General features: G+C 29.7%; 1 protein-coding gene across 1 annotated transcript; it reads right to left on the reverse strand.

Moving 5' to 3' along the window:
- Positions 1-1,521: 1,521 nt before the first annotated feature.
- Positions 1,522-4,498, reverse strand: LOC101259222 (putative glycerol-3-phosphate transporter 1). Its single transcript, XM_004235111.5, has 3 exons — positions 4,274-4,498; positions 2,528-3,611; positions 1,522-2,440 (listed from the first exon to the last, which is right to left on the reverse strand). The coding sequence occupies exons 2-3, from the start codon at positions 3,528-3,530 to the stop codon at positions 1,878-1,880; spliced, it is 1,566 nt and encodes a 521-aa protein (XP_004235159.1). The 5' UTR covers positions 3,531-3,611; positions 4,274-4,498; the 3' UTR covers positions 1,522-1,877.
- Between the last annotated feature and the right edge of the window lie 14,005 nt (positions 4,499-18,503).

The raw sequence follows: 18,503 nt of genomic DNA on the forward strand, positions 1-18,503 counted from the left end.
TTAAGCTACTGTCAAAGGTCCTATTCTTTTGTTGTCATTGCAATTTACATAAGACTATGACAAATTAATTTGAATACCCGCACATCATGTTCATTCGAAAGACAGAGATTGTGAAAGAGGTTGTAGCAGGTGCGGAATATCCTAGGGTTTAAAAAAATATATTGATCTTGTAATTTTTAAAAATTTTTAACGATGTTTCAAATTATTATTAAGTGAATTCTGAACTTAATATTCATATATATTTAATAAATTTCTTAATATAAAAATATTATTTTAATAAAAATTACTAAGTTAGATTGAACTCGTACTCTGATCCGTAACCTACCTCGATTGAACCTACCAAAAAAAAAAAGAATAGAATAGAAGAAAGAGTGGTCCCCTTTATTTGAAATTATAAACAAAATTTTGTCCAAGTTCTAATAAAATAAGCAAGATAGGAGTGGTCCATGATTAGAAAAATACAATTATCCTATTATGTTGCTTAAGTAAGCTAGAATGTGTAAACTTTCTTAATTATTGCTCATTAACTATATATATAAAATTGGTTATAAGTTTAAATATTGTGGTGATCTCTATAATGAATCTAATTCAAGTAGATATCCACTAGTCTATATTCCTCAATCAATAGCTCTAAGTTAATTAGGTGATAAAGCATATTTTATTGCTCAATTTGATTAAGATTTTTTACTCTCCACCCCACCACTATTCTTCTAGTCTTAGGTCTGTAATTATAAATTTGTGGTTGATATGAAGCAATTAGTTATTTTATGTTGTTAAAAAAAGAAAGTATTAATTGATTTTATCATTAGGTGCACATTGATGTGAATGGAAAATAAGAAAAGTCACCTATAGAATTGCATTGAAAAAGAAATATCTTTTAGATTGCACCTCTCCAAACTCATCTTTTCATTGTCTATAATATCAATTTGAAGTAATGTCAAAATTTCCAAACATAAAAATTAGTGCAGAAACAGTACTATACTTAAAAGGCTACCATATCAAGGTTACACTACTAAAAGATATGGCTATACAAACCAGATTTGTTACGTTACACTTCGTCTCACCACCACGAGTATATAGATATATCCATCACCATCACGAGTATATAGATATATCCATCCAAGAATGAATAGGTACAGGGTTACAACATTTATCATTTGATTGAAAAGGCAAAATCACATACTTGTGATGACGTTTGACTTATAGAGCTTGGTCTTTCTTTCTCTAATCAAGATGTCAATCTAATAAATGTCCTATATTATTGTGAAGAGTATATTATAAGAATATACGGTTTTATTTAAAGAAAAATTCTTTTTTTCCTTCCATAGAAACAGGATGAAAGCTTCAATAATTTCCATTACTCAAACAAGCTTTCTCACTCATTAAGAAAATTGCAGCACATCTTTGTCAGCTGTTCAATCAGGAATGGATGTCCCACCATAGCCATTATTTTTTTATGGATACAACTTTCAATGATTGTCTTCAATTTTTAAAAACTCAAGTAAATCAACATAGTTAAACTTTTGAGAGAATGCACTGGCTTTATTCAATAATCATAATAATAAAAAGATGATATACAAAACGCCCAATAACCCAGGTTCCCACTATACTAAAAATGATGTATTTGATCCTTTTCTGGCACACGAGAATGTACATACGTGGAAATGCTATTTCATGATATTGGGAGTGATCCCCCACCTTTTAAACTCACTCCCACACTGTACACAAGGATACTAGAAACCCTTTCATTTCTTGACTTTATACAAGAAATGCATCTCCAACTCTATATATCTCTATGATCCTAGGCTAACATTCGAATCGAGGCTTCGAAATGGATTCACAAAAAGCAATAAAAGAATATACCACAATTATTATTTTCACACTAGAAAGTCAGGGGACCTTGATGTAGGTGATGATCCTTGGGACCCTAATTCTTGAATCTTGGCACCCACTTCAGCTACAACAAGCCTGGTCAGAAACAAACCAGCTATAAAAGCTGATCCCATTAGCATTGTAAATACACCACTCCAGCTGTTAGTTGAAATGTAACCGGTTAGAAGTGGTCCAATGGCCGCTCCAATTGAGCCAGTTCCATCAATAATAGCAGTGACAGTTGCAAGCGCTCGTGAATTGCCTTTCAAAGAGCTATGTGTTCCCAGGTCAGCCGAAACAGCAGTTGTGATCAATGCATAAGGACCATTCACGAATACTCCGGTGATCAACATGAGGATGATGTTTATGGTCATGGAGACGTGTCCATAGCTGCGATAGAAGTAGAGAACCGGGATAGCACAGTACATGAAGCTGGCAGCAGTTATAGCTCTAGCATCTAAGCGGTCAGATATGTAACCTGCTAGGATTCCACCTACTACCCCTCCAACATCAAACAATGTCGACAAGTTTCCAGCCTCCTCATTGGATAAATACCTTCCTTCTATAGCTGCAACAGGTAACAAAGAGTTCAGAGAAACTGTCGACTAATATGGTGCGATAAAATAATGTTATAAAACACTACAATTCAGCATACCTGTGTGGCTAATGTAGAAAGGCAGCCAATACAAAAATGTGTATGCTACCAACTTTGCAAAGAAAAGGCAAAACGCAAACGGCGCCACCCCTGGAATCTTCCATGCTTCAATAAAACCCACGGCTGATTCCTCTTCTCCGTCTGATCTCAAGAAAGGCTCGGTTACTTCCTCGCCTTCTTTTCTAGGAGAGAACACTTCATCTTCATCTTTATTAGCTCCCACAGATTCAGGATTAACCGGCAAGAGAAGGAATACTACCACGCCAACAACAGCAATAAGGGTACCGGGAACAACCATTGACCAACCCCATCCATACTTCAACAATAATGAAGCAACCACAGAACCCGCGATATTACCGACCGAGGTGTGAGCATTCCAAATACCCATTATAAGTCCTCTCTTCTTTTTTCCAAACCAATTCCCCACTACTGCAACCACTGAAGGCCATCCTGTGGATTGGAACAATCCAGCCATCATTTGTACAATTAGATAGTAATAAAAGATGTGTACATTTGCCCAATATCCAACTCCAAAAAGGGCAGTGAACACACCAGTCCCCACCATTCCAATTGTCAAAAATATTCTCAGATCCATCCTATCACCAACGTGCCCGGAGAAATACATTCCCATGGCATATACAAAAAGGAATGAAACATCAAGTTCACCAAGCATCGCCGTACCATCAGGTCCGTTAAACGGTACCCAACCATCTTTAAGCATCCAAGAAAGTTTTGAACTTTGATTTTGGTCATAAGTCGTATTACGCCTTTGCCACGGAAACTTTAAGCCAACATCAGGAGACTGGGGATCCAAAGCACTTTTCACAATGCTTGTGGTTTTTCTAGTAGCATGGTAACTTGTATAAGCTAAAAATGTTACAATTAACACAATCCCTTGATATGTCTTGAAAGAGAGGTTAGCCTTCTTTGTCCTCTCCATCACCCTAATTCCAGGGGGCTTGCTGTAAGTTTCATCCATAATTGGCTCCGGTAGAGATCCCATTAATTGCTACCCAAACAAACTGATAAAGAGGAAGATTAAAAAAAAAAAAACTTTTCCTCTTTTACAGATCAACAAAACTACCTGTAACAAGATGGAAAATTTAACATCAATAACTATAAATTGAGAAACTCACAGCACAATATTAATCAGTCCGCCTTTCCATAGGTGAACTTAAATACTTAACAAAAGATTTGTTGTGATTCAGCTTGAGAAAACGGGATTCGATAATCTCAAGCTTTAATTAGAGTGGGGTTTAACCAAAATTAACAGAACCCACCAACGATCTCAAAGAAAAATTTGCTCAAATAAAGTATTTCACTGATTCAGAATTTAATTGGATTATTATTATTTGATATCCAATTACTCATAGCTGACCCACAAGGAACAACAAGGACGAAAAACTAATTATTGTTTAATTTGGCAAAAGTGTGTAGTTCTAAAAAATAACAACAACACGCCACCAACCAAATCAATTCAAGAAAAGCATATTTCTCTTTTTTTTTGCTAAAATCAGAAGATTTGTGAAGAAAAAAAAAAAGAACAGCATTTTTTTTAGAAAATTTTCCAATAAATGAATAATCCGACTTCAAAACCCACGCAAACTAGAAAATATTCCCATAAACGAATAATCCGACCTCAAGCTCACGCAAATGATCCAATGATGATAATTTACAAACCATATGAAAACAAAACAGTAATCGAAATTTTTTTTTAAAAAAAATGTCGATAAAATCGAAGCTAACCTTGTAATTTGTGAATTGGAAGAAGAATGTTGCTGCGTCTCTTCTGGAAACAGAAAAATTTGCCTGATTTGAATGTATGATAAAAGAAAGAAAAATATATGTATTTTTAAATATAGTAAAGTTGCGTTTTGAGGAATTGATAAAAATAGGCTGAGTAAAGCTTGAGAGCTGATGAACTGAAGATTGCTGCATTTAAAGCGGAGGAGAACAACACAGTTGAATTTCAAAAGGACAATATTAACCCCGTAACCTTTTTTTAGCTGTGATGCTTGATAGCTGTAAATTGACAGTTTTGTCCCTTCCTTAGAGGATTGATGATTTTTCAATTACTTTTTTGCCCCTTTACTAATTGACCGGCACAGCTCCTCTCTTTTCTAACAGACCCACAAAAATTATATGACTCTTTTCTTCTATATTAAATTGATATTTAGAATTTTTTTCATACTCAAAATAAATAAATTATTAAACGTTCAAGAAAATTATTAATTTATCTTATTTAATGAGATTCTTAATCATTTTACAATTTTTAGTAAAACTGTTTGAATATAATCAAAGACGGAATAGGAAAGGTGATCTTCAATTTATATCCTCAAATAGTTTTTAAAAATAATATTTTATATATCAATTATTCACTTAATATATCTAAACTTAATACTTCATCTTTTCTTAATTACTTGTCCACATTTAAATTGACACACCTATTAAGATAAGAGTTTAACTACTATCCACCGACGGTGGACAAAAAATTACACGGGCATATTATGTTTGGAAATATTTAATTTTTTTAATTAATATATTTTAATATTATTAATATTAAAATAAAAATAATAACAGAGTGTTATATGGTAACTTGAATTATAAATTAATTGTACAAATTTAATTAGGATTCTTATTTGTCTTACCAAAAATAAAAAATACATAATTTCTTGTGTTTTCTTATTGGAAAGCACTTCAATCCTTCAAAGAAAATCATTGCCAACATATTATTTTTTTTATAAGAACCGGTACTTGTTGCCATTGAAGCAATGCTAGCAAAATATTAATATGAAACTATTCCAAAAACATAAAGTGCAACAAAATCAACATATTCAAACTTATAAGAGTAAGCAAACAAAATCAAACACTATTAAATACGGCCCATAATTTAATCACAATTGCATGCTTGGTTACATTTTTTTAAACGAAATTCTTCTTTTGAACAAACAAACTCTTGACCAATAATGGATTTATCTTTTCTTGATCTACTAATTCGATTTTTGCGCACACTAAAACCATTACGATGAGCATAATCAAGATAAAATTTAAATCCAGTATCAAGTGATTGAAATTCCATACCGATGTAAGTCTCTCTTAATTCTTGCTCACCTAGTTGAGGAACAAAAGATACAACTGCATTCATGTTGCTTTCTATATCCTCCAAGGAATCTTCAATTCCTTCTGCATTTTGCTCTTCTAAATTAGAGATTTCAAAAGTTTCCTGCAATACACAATTATTAGATATTAGACTGATAGGGTAAGTTAGCTTTAAAATTTTAAATATTTTTCATGGCTAATGTATTGAACTTCTTCAATTTGCTAAAAAGTTCTTAAACGTATTCTTTAAATATCTTCATCACTACAAAACATAAATTTCTTCATACATTAAAACAAGAATATTTCTTTGAAACGTTTATTCATGTTGCGAAAAAGACTTAATAAGTTATGTAAAAAAAGATATACGAGGAAAACGCTACCATGATAATTGTTTCAAATTGCTTCAATGGTGGATAGTTGGTTGCTTCAATGGTATATGTAGAAAAAGAAGAACGTTAATCCAACTAAGAAAACACAAGAAATTATGTATTTTTTATTTTTAGTAAGACAAATAAGAATCCTAATTAAATTTGTACAATTAATTTATAATTCAAGTTACCATATAACACTATGTTATTATTTTTATTTTAATATTAATAATATTAAAATAATATTAAAATATATTAATTAAAAAAATTAAATATTTCCAAAAATAAAATGTCCGTGTAATTTTTTTGTCCACCGTCGGTGGATAGCAGTTAAATAATAATTATTAATATAGTGAGTTTACCATTTTACTCATATTAATTATTAAATGAATGAATTTAAAACTTAAGGTTTTCAAAGAGTTAAACCTTTTTCAAAGTAATTAATTGAGGATATAATAGATTAAAAAAATTATTCTTTCTTTTATCAAAAAAGATAAATAATTAAAATAATTTAAAAAATAAAGAAATAATTAAAAACAGGAAAAATAGTTATATTTTAGCTCTGACTCATATGAGAGCATTGATTAGGTCTTTGGTTAAGAAAGTGGTAAGAAGGAATCTATTGAAATTAGAATATGAACAGTCAGGTAATTAAAAAATGTAACACGTTAAATGAATGTAAAAACTATATGTTTAAATTAAAAAAATTGTTTTTGTCATTCTTATCTACAGGGAAAGCGAGCTACGCAAGCAATGCGTTATGTTGCGTATACTTTTAACTAAATGATAAGCGGAATGGTCTGATATATTCTTATACTCGTATCAATTTGTATTGTGGACTCTTCTACTTAACATTTTGTCAATTGAATCCTTATACTCAACATAACACAACATATTAAATCTCTTTGACCGTTTACCATCCTTATGTGGCATTAACATAGATGAGTTGACAAGAAAGTGCAGTCACACGCCTCTTTAAAGGTAAGTGAACATGATACTTAATATTTTAACTTTTACTTTTAAATTATTAAAATTATTTAAAAAGAAAATAATAAATTCTAAAAATAAATAAAAATTTCTTTCTTTTCCATTTCACCTTTTTTTTTCCAGACAACTCAATCCCTTCTATATCCCTTTTTTATTTCCTTCTTCCTTGCACTCCAAAGTATCATAGAGTAATTTATTGAAATATTATTTTAAATAATTTATATGAGGTAGTGAATATCCATAAACCTTAACTAATTTTGGCGTTTGAATGAGAGGGATTGGCATTGGAACCTTCTTTTTCGAAGAGACTGTGGGAGGTCATGCTGGACATAACTTGAATAAATGTCTCTTGGTCGCCAGTGGTTTGTGAGGAGTTGGTGACAGCGGCGAAAAAGATTTGCAGGCCAAAGTTCGTAATTCGGCAACCTAAGGTTGCCGATTTTGTGTAGATTGAAAAAAAAGGAATGGAAAATTGAGATTGTAGGGTGGAGATGAAAAGGGGTTTGAGAGTGATAGAATAGAGAGTGATGGCGGTGCATTTTTGGTGATTTCAGGATATTTCACAGTGGGAATGGGTTGGGGAAATGATCTACGTTGTCAATTTAGGATTAAGAGCAAAATAAAATGGATCATATTATATTCTTTTTTTAATGGATCAGATTAGGTGGGTGGATCACTAAATGGTGTAAATGATATTTTTTATTTTTAAAAAATTTTGGTTTGTTATATAAACAATTAATATCAGCAAATTTTAGTTAAAAAAATAATTAAATAAATTGAGTGACTTTCTGAGGGAAGAGTTAATAGTTGAGTGACTTTCTGAGGGAAGAGTTAATAGTTGAGTGACTTTTGAGTTAAAATTCAAAGTTAAGTGACTTTCTGAGAGAGAAGGACATAATTGAGCGGCTTTTGAGTTAAAATTGAAAGTTGAGTGACTTTGTAAAAGAAAAGTACATAGTTGAGTGATCATCTGAGGTATTAGCTCAATTTATATTTGAAAAGGTGAATTCAGAGGAATCATAGAGATTGTAACACTCGCACTTGAAATAATAAATCGATCGTTGCTATAATTTTTTATTCTTGATTATTGTTTTCTCGATGCAAATTTTATTGTCTACACATACTAATTCGAGAAATACGTACGCTAGAATAGAATTAAGAAAGAAACGAAATTGTACCCGCAATCTTTATGAATAAAGTTATATTTCTTTTTGTTTTGCAAGTAGTCTTTAAGAAAATGACCTCTAAACATTTTACACGTTTACTCACTTTAAGCTTCTCATCAATGATCGACTTAACAAATTTTAAGAAAAATTATGACATATGTTATATTATAAATAAAAGCGATCCAATAAAATGTAAGATTATTTGAACTCTATTTTACATAACTCTATTTAGAGATTCAAGGAAAAATTACAAACACTAAGTAATTGCTTCCCAACAATTTATCTATATGACACGATTTAATTTAATTTATGTTTGACTATAAAATATTGTTGAAACTATTTTAGATTCTTACTTTATTTTAAGAGAATTGTAACTTATATTATCAAAAAAATTTAAAAAAAGTATTTTCAAATACATAAATTTCTTTTTTGAATTAAGGAATAAATGTTCGAAATAAACTAAAACTTAGATGACTTTGAAATATTTTCATACTTTTTAAGGATTTGTAAGATCTTATGTATTTTCAAAATATTTAAATTTATTTTAGACGAAAGAATTATCATTCAAAATAAACTAAATATTAAATTAGTTGATCTTCATGCTCCTAGCTAATTCCATCACACTTTCTTTCTTTACAAGAATGAGCAATAAGATTTGTTTTTCTGTCGTAAGATATTTATTATAAGATTATATTTCAAAATTCATGAACATATATGAATACATTGAGTTTGAATAACTTTTGCCACAGAAATATCTAACGTGGCCACATAACAAGTGATAAACATTGTATTTGCAAACTTTAACCCAAAGAAACTAAATATATTTTCAATTAAAAAAAATAGATAAAATAATAACCCCTAAACATATTTTCAATTAAAAAATATATATATATAAAATAATAACCCCTTAAAGTTATTTAATTAGAAAAGCTGATCCTAATTAGTCATTGACCAATTAATTAAATTATCGTTCTGGTGCGTATCCCTAGTATTAGGTATACTTGCTTTAATTTGCATCTAGCGATTAGTGTTCACATAGGGCACTGTGTAGACCTAATTAAAATTTTAGCTAATGCTTCCAACTATATATTCCACCTTAAAATTATTTATTTGAGATTGTACGTCATGATTCATATAATTAAGTAACAGCGTGAATAATTGTACTAATTAACAAGCGTACGCAATTTTTGACTTGAATAATATGTAAGGAAGTATGGAATAATTGTGTTCATTTATTTATTGAGTTTAAGTTCCATCTGTGAAAGGTATTAAAAATTGTATAACCTCATAAATGATAACTATAATTTACAAATTGTTATAAACAATTTGTATTACACCGAATGTCTAATTATCTGGAGTTTTTGTAGGATATGGTTAGGAATCGTACTTGGAGATCAAATAAGATTTTTCCTATAAATAAATGATTTTCCTTCATTGTAAATAAGGATTTGTGAAAGACCTATGAATCCTAAATATACTTCAAGATAAATAAGAAATCTTTCTCTTTCTTCCTACTTTATTCGTCTTTTAATTTCATATAGTTTCATAATACGTTATCAGCACGATTGTTCCATTATTAAAGAATTATGAAGAAGACGGGAAAAGTGCAAAAGAGATCTTGCATAAATTATGCAATAAGATTCTTATATCTTCAAGGTATGATTTATCTTTACGTTATAATTATTTATGTGACAAATCTGGAGTTACCATCTGGAGTAAGTATTTAAATTTTTATACGTTTAATTAAAACGGATGAGAAGAGAATTTCTTAATTTATTTTAATAATTGAATAAGCACAATTTAGTGAAAGATATATTTTCAACCTTTATATGAGGTATGCGATCTATTAAGCTATATTTAATAACTACTAAAGTTGATTATAAGAAATTAATAATCTCAATTCTGTGTGTAATTATCATGTACGATCATATTAATGATCATCAAAAGTGATAAAATTAAATTATTTTGAAAACTTGAGGTTGAGCCTCATTGTGGGTAAGACAATAGATTTAAGTTTTATCGCACCAAAAGAATAAAACGATGAATTTATATTCAATCGCATAAAGAGGGTAAGACATTGGGTTAGTGTCCTGATGCATCATGATGCTAAGATATTGGGTTCAAGACCCATATATTTATGACTTAAGACACTTTTATATGGATAAGACGTTGAATATGAGTCTCAATGCACTAAATTGATGATATTTTGACTATTAAAGCAAAAAGTATGTTTTTGATGAAAAGTAGTCATGAACCCTATTCAATTGAAAGCTTTCATTCCCTAAAGTGAATGTGATAGTCGTGCATATTACGTCTGAAAGAAGACAAGTGATTGAATAATGCACATAAATATAGAATGAGGTATTAAAACTATCATAATTTGATATGCACATGTTTGTGTTCCATTCATCAAGAATGAGAACTTTTAATAAATGCTAAAAATATAAATTCATTCTTTAAAGGGAATGAGGTGTAAGCCACCATGCTAGGCATGAGAAAGATTGCGACCTTGATCAATGATGTGGTATCACCAAGAATGTCTCTAAGAAGACATGTATTATAGAAAAATTTCATGTTTTATCTTCGGGCTTGTATTGGACAAGAATTAATGCAATTGAGGCACATTCTATGGTAAATAAGAAGTTTATTAATTCGAATACTTTCTTAGTTTGACAGGATTGTCTGGGACATTGTTAGTCTATTATGTTTAGACGAATTATGGAAAATTAAAATGGACATCCATGGAAGAAATTAGAAAATCTTTTAAATGGTGAATTCTTTTGCACTACTTGTTAGCAAGGCTAGCTAATTGTGAGACCATCATAAACGATAGTTGAGATTGAATTTTCTGCGTTCTAGGAACGTATACAGATATTTGTGGACCTAGTCATCCACCAAGTGGATTGTTTAGATATTTAATGGTCCTAACAAATGTTTTTTCTATATGGTCTCATGTGTCTATTATTATCTGTAACTTGATGTTTGCAAAAAATGTTGGAACAAATAATATGTTTACATGCATAATTTTCTTCAGTTTAGTTCATTCAATGATGGATCATGACTCACCTAAAGGATAAAGTAATTGAGAAGAAATAAATCTCAAAATTACTCTTGGAGTAATAAAATTGAAATTTAGTCATATAATAGTAAATAAAAAATTTACTAAAGCAAAAGGCACATGACGTAATAAACTTGGAGTTTACGAGTACTAATGATTTTATATTAGTTGGCATGAATAATTTGGTCATCCCAAAGATATGTATACTGAGTAATGAACATACATAAAAAAAAACTAGAAGATTTTTCAAGAATTTTTTTGTTGTTTGTTCTCATGACAAATTGACTGGATCAACTAATGTTGAGATTAAATCTCTAAATTCTGAAAAGTATAAAAGATGAATGTGAATCCGTTTACCTATCATGTGACATGATAAAAATATGTATCTATAAGATAATCACATGTGCGTTTGTTGTCAAAGTTTGACATTCACAAAATTGTTTGTGCAAAAATAATTGAGTTAAGAGCACAATTTCAGAATATGTAATCAAGACAATTTATCTTGATAATTGATAAATACTCAAGATGATGTGACAGTAAATGTCTCAAATAGTGAAATCATTGTTTATGAAAATAAAGCTTCATATGTTGATATGAAATACGATATTGCATACAAAAGTAATTATACGCATCAAACCAATAAATTATGATAAGATTTTCTTTCAATCGATTTATGGTCAAGGACCAAATATTTTTCATCTGATTATGTTGATATGTAGTATATAATCAACGAATATACAATGATGCACAAAGATAGATTCTCCAAAAGATTGAGATATATGTTAGTTTGTCTAACATAAGGGGGAGACTAGAAGCAACAGAAGAGTTGTAAATACTCCTATTGAATGTCCCTTAAGGATAAAGTCTATGATAGACTAATCAATTTTAAATAAAATAATTCTTGAAAAATAGGGAGGATCAAAGAATCAAAATGATCATAATAAGGAGACAATGTGCTTTTAGAGAGCCTACGACATTACATTTTATGAAACCTCATGAGAGGGGTAGCTACCTAAAAATAATGAAGTGATAAGATCTCAATAAGTTTTGTCATTTTATGAATCGATACAAAATGGTATGTCATTGACGATATCTTTAATACAATAGCGCGCAATATTGTAAAATATTATAAGGATATAAATTCTACATCTATCAAAGCATGCTTGTGTAGAAATAATTATCAAGTGAAAAGTGGAATGATGCATCTTGGTAAGCGTAAAGCTTATTTGACTTGCAATCTAGTCACTAGAATATGTCATACATTTAATATTGGATGTTATCACTTGACAAAATTAATATGAAAAGTCATGAAGGATTCAAAATCTAAAGTATGTGCAAGTTTTTGGAGAACTTGTTTATAATCTTTATAAGAATTAAATCGATTCAAAATACATGAAGCATATACAAATATTGTTATGTAAGTTGATAACTAGAATTGAAACTCTTGAAGAGTTTTCAAATGGCAATAGATTATTTGCTTAAAGAAGTTAAAGTAAGGAACTTGCAGAAATATTTGATCTTGAAGGGAAGATTCATAAAAGGAGATAGAAGGAAACTTTTTTCGTCAAGGTTTTTCTACACTCATGAGTTCCAAAGAATGGTGATATCAACATGTAAGAGGTCTGTTCAAGTAATACTATAGTTGATTTATTCACCATGTCTACCAACTACAACTTTCAAGAAGATGGTGCACAAGCTTGAAAAACGAAGATTCTAGTCTCTGAATTGATGTTCTCATAAGGGGGAGTTAATACGCGATGTACTCTTTTTTTCTCTCAAGGTTTTGTCCCACTGGCTTTTCCTTGTAAGGTTTTTAATGAGGCATCCATAATGCGTATTGCTAGATATGTATACTCTTTTTCCTTCACTAAATTTTTTTCCCACTAGGTTTTATCTAGTAAGGTTTTAACGAGGCACATAATCTACCGACATTCAAGAGGGAGTGTTATAAACAATTTGTATTATAGTGAATGCCCAATTATGTGGAGTCCTTGTAGGATATGGTTAGGAATCCTACTTGGAGACCAAGTAAGGTTTTTCCTATAAATAAAGAGTTTTCCTTCATTGTAAATAAGATTTTGTGAAATATCTATGAATTCTAAATATACTTCAAGATGAATAAGAAATCTTTCTCTTTCTTCCTACTTTATTCGTCTTCTAATTTCATATAGTTTCATAACACAAATAACATTTAACAGAAAAATATGAAATTAGCTAATTACCTGAAAACTAATAATATAATTATGCAAGTTACCCGTTACAACAATATATGTCTACAAACGCTGTTACAAATAATTTAAGGTATCAATATTTACCTTTGAGTTAAAAACCTTATTTATTTTAGTTAAATTCATTCACTACCAAATAGTAGTATAATATAATTGATGTAAGTGATCCTTTATTTGTCATAGTGAAATCTATTTACTATTATTAGTTTAGGTTTTTTGTAAGTTCAACTTAAAGAATGTTTTTGCAAGCTATATTCTAGTTAAATTTTCATTGATAAACACATTAGTAACGAGTTATAACTAATAATGTGCGAAAGTCATTAGATTTTGTACAACTTGTAGTTTGCCTCAAGGTCATTTCGAAGTTAGGTTTTCAAAAATCAAAATTCTTACTATATAATTTACTCCTCTTTTTTCTTTTCTTTTTTTAAAGAAAAAAAAAACTATTCTCACATGTAGGTTAAGGTTGCCTTACCATCGTTATCTTTTTAATGATACCCTTATTTATGTTAATTTTTTCATAAATGCCAACTAATAATTAGGACTTCTTCTGAGTGGAAAAAATTTACTCGTATCGGGTGTTTACACCAAGTCAATGTAATTTAATATAGTAAAATGAACTATAAATTTAAACACATGATATGCATGTATTGACTTGATATAAACGCCTGATGTGAATAAGTTTTATCCGAAATGATTTTTTTTTCTTCGGTGATACGTTAGAATTAATTTTTAATATGAATTTGTATACTTTGAAAAATTGGTTGAAACTTTTTCCATTCATGTAAAAAAGAAAATTACTAATAATGTTTAGCTTGCAAAGGCAATATGTATCATTTGGCCTTTTATAACTTTTTTATTTATTAAGTTAATCAATCACACGAAAGTAAAGACGTGCACATAACCATGGAAAGGGCACTTCTGTAATTCCTCATCTTGCCATTAGAACTACCACGGTATGTCCTTCGTAAATTCGACCAAATGTCAGGGGTATTTTTGTCATTGAATCAGCCGGCATCAAGGTTATAATTGAAATCAAAGAAAAAGCGGATATTCGCATAACACAAATAGCATAATTCCTTACGTGCAGTGTGTGCATTTTTCTGATTGGCCGGACCCACATAATCCGACGTGGCAAATCTTGTGACATGTGAAGTGGATGACGTGGAATTTCTCTTGGCCAGTGTTCAACGATAAATATAATATTAGACACGCACACATATTTACTCTACCATGAATGGTGGATTTGTTTAATTAATCAAACGATTAGTTAATTTTATAATTGCACCACTTAGCGTAGCATGGTAGGTATTAGTGACACAAGAAGCGGTGGAAAAAAAAAATCATGCGTACTATTACAAAATATCAATGAAATTGCTTGTTTTAGATGCATGATAATCATTTTCAATATTTTAGGCACAAAACCAACTTTACTTTGCTATATTTTTTATTTTTTTTGTTTCAATTTACGTGATATGCCATAAATTTGAAGAGTTAAATAAATCGTGATATTTGAATCAACTTTCACGTATCTAGATTAATTCTACGAGATACATGATGACTATCATCACCTCCAACTAGCAATAAATACTAGGTAAGTCTATCCTGTAAGACTAAGATAGATAAGAAGAATCATCTAGTGTTTTTTTATTGCTTTTGAGTTTTGAAAATCACACATCCGAATTTTCAACCATTTTGATGTTTAACATACCGCACAAACAATTTGTTGATTGTTTTGTTTAGGTCTATTAATTAAACATTTAAATTATTAATTGTCGTGGTTTATATTATATTTTATCTAACTTTCAAATGTGTAATTTTTATTTTTTTAAAATTAAAAATTTCATGTCTGAATTTCATCGCTTAACTAAAACTTTAACTCTTGAAATTTTACAAATATCACATAAATTTAAATCGAATATCTACATGTTAAAACTAAACGAATATAGATCAATACTCGGAACGAAACAATAGTTTGGTTTAAATCTAGCTATTCAAAAGTAACTTGAGAGAATTGGCTAGAAATATACTATTATCTAGCTGTTCAAAACAAGTTAAAGAAAATTTACAGAAATAGATTAAAATATTTTTTAATTTTGTGATTCTAAATCTTACACGTAAAAAGTAAAAACAAAAAAAAGTTGAAAGATATTCATTTTTCAACAAATTAAAAAAAAAGTACCAAATAAGTTACTCCTATATTTCAAAAAGGATTATATAATTTGACTTGGAACGAAATTTAAAAATAGAAAAAAAAAACTTTTTAATCTTGTGATTTAAATTAAAATTATGTCAAATATATAAAAATATTCTTTAATCTTGTGATCTTAAACATGTCATATAAAAAATTAAAATAAAAATGTTACAAAAAAAATCATCCTTTTTCAAACAAATTAAAAATAAATAAAATTATTCTTTTTAAAACTAATAAAATACCAAACTTCAGTTTGTGCTTTTGTCATAGAACTTTCTTGTAACTATATCTCCATGTCAATACATTATGGGCCTGAGCAGCACTTTCTTGTCCTTTTAGGACAAGACAACTCTTTGTATGTGGGCATTTCCATGCATTCCAATCTTTATCTAGTGGCACATCTTATATAAATTGAACGCAATTAACTCTTGGAGAACAAAAAGAGTTTCTATCAGAAAAATGTTTTTAAAATACAAAAAAAGATCAAAGAATTCGTCGGTTTGATAAGTCAATTAATCATTATCTTATGTTGAACGAGTATTCTCGTCAAATTACATATTGTATTTGCACATATTGAAAGAGTCACATTTGAAATTACGAGTAAAAGATGTGAAGATTACGAATAAAATCATCAAAGTAAAATCTAGAGCCAACTTAAATACCCAAATCCGTATCCATATAGATAATATCATTAACATGACGAATCTATATCAATTGATAACAGCCACGACTTATACCTGCATTTTTGTTCGTATATCAAATCGACCCCATGAAATTGCAATCAATTGTGGGTACATATCTATATATCATGTGGTTTGCAGTCATTTATCAAAAACGTCCATGTTATTGACGAAAAGGACATATATGTAATTTGCTCCATTTCAATTTTCATACAACTAAAGGGTATTTTTGTCATTGAATCAGCCGGCATTTAAACCAATTAAAATTAAGAATGGGTGACTGCCAATTAGATATTTTTTTAATCATTTTTTATTCTGTGCGAAAACGGATATTCGCATCCACGAAAAGTATAATTCCTTACGTATATTCTCTGATTCTTCCTCAGCTAGACCCACCTCACTGATCCGACGTGGCAAATCTGATGGATGATGTGGCAAATCTGGTGGATGACGTGGATTTTTTCTTGGACCATATTTTATTTTACCATCCTACTGGAAAAACATAAAAATAATAAAATAATGATTAATGGTTGTCTAGTCAACAAATTCGTCTACTTGTGCTTTACTTTTAATTAGTGGACCAATTGAATAACAAGGGTAGGTTATTGGTGGCTATAGAATCAATGAACCTGAAATACAAAGTTCATGGATTCTCTTTACAACAAATTGGAGTAGCACATAAAATAAGTGAACAGGATCTCCTCACAACAACCTCAGCTAGGGTAGGAATCGAAAATGAATTTATGAAGGCTTAGATAAGCGCATTAATACTGATAGAGCCAGAAATTTATGAGCGAAAGGTATCGTACCTTATTTGTGTAGTACATTTTGGGATAGTAAATTCAGTAGAACCGCCTTTTGTGGCTTAAAATGAGACATATGTATTTGTGTTACTAGAAATCATTTCTTTAGTAGTAAAATGAATATTGTAAAGTTAATTTAATACTAAATATAAAAAACATATTATTATATTGTAGACGAACTAAAAAAATAAAGTAAGTCGTATAATTGAGATAAAGTAGATATAAGTAAACATAATTTTTCTGTCGTTTGAAATAATTGAATTGTATGGAGGAAAAGAAGTAGAAATTTCGTTAGCACAATTCAATCGCTTTCACTTTGGGCTTTTACCATAGTTTTCCTTTACTTATCCCAAAATCCGTAGACCATTAAAAATCAGTAGTGGTAGTCCTTTCAGTACGAGTCTACATACTTCAACAAAAAGAGAAATCTAGTGGCTAACATTCAGTGATGATTGATTTAATCGTCTTTGTATTTAGAGTCGTCAAAATTTTTAGCGATAATATTTATCGTTGTTATGCCACTAATTGCTAAATATAATATGTAGCAAAAATTATATTATTACCGCTAAATAATTGATGCATAATTTTTTTCATTGGAGCAATATATATGTGGGCAATATGACAAGTTCTTTGTTGCAATCAAGTGGGGGAGATAGTAACAACTTGCTTGTGGTTTGAACTAGAATTATCCAAATAATTTGCTTTCACTTTCTTTGAAAACTTTGAATTAAGACAAAAAGATGGAAATATATATCTCATTATTCACCACACTTCTTTTATCTTTTCCATATCAAACAATCCTAGGTAATAAATGAAGTATCATAAGAGGACACACAACATGCTTTACCTTTTATGAAAATCCAAGTTGTAAAAGGGATGGGAGGAGAAGTACGGATTCGACATAATTTATTAACTTTGATCGAAACATTGCACACTTTTATTAAAAATTTTACTAAATAGGTACGTATAATAAATTTCAAATTTTTGATCCGCTTTTATTTTCATGATGAGCTGACCCTAAATGCTCTTTTAATTTATTTCCATGTTGAGCAAATTGTTTGGAACAACCAGTTAATTAACTCATAATTATTTCAAGGTCACTACTAAATTGGGTCTGACTCTAATATTTACGTCAATTTTATGCATATTTCCTGCTCTCCCTGAGCACAATATTTTAATTTCATAATTAGATAATACATGAAAAGTAGAGAAAAAAATTAGACAAAATGTCCAATGAGTTAAAATTCCTTACACAAAATAAACTTCATGTTCACTTATGAGAACTTCTTTAAAATTTAACGTGTCATAGACGTAATTGCTTCGAATGAATAGTACATCAAAAGACTGCAAAGCATCGAGAGGAGCTTATATGTAAAATTTGAGATTGTTTAGA

Source organism: Solanum lycopersicum, chromosome 3, assembly GCF_036512215.1.
Source record: "Solanum lycopersicum chromosome 3, SLM_r2.1".
NCBI classification, from domain to species: Eukaryota; Viridiplantae; Streptophyta; class Magnoliopsida; order Solanales; family Solanaceae; genus Solanum; species Solanum lycopersicum.

Coding starts and splice junctions, on each gene's coding strand:
- LOC101259222 (XM_004235111.5), bottom strand. CDS start 3,530: ATGGGATCTCTACCGGAGCCAATTATGGATGAAACTTACAGCAAGCCC. Junction 2,441..2,527: donor TTTCTACATTAGCCACACAG/GTATGCTGAATT, acceptor TACCTGTTGCAG/CTATAGAAGGAAGGTATTTA.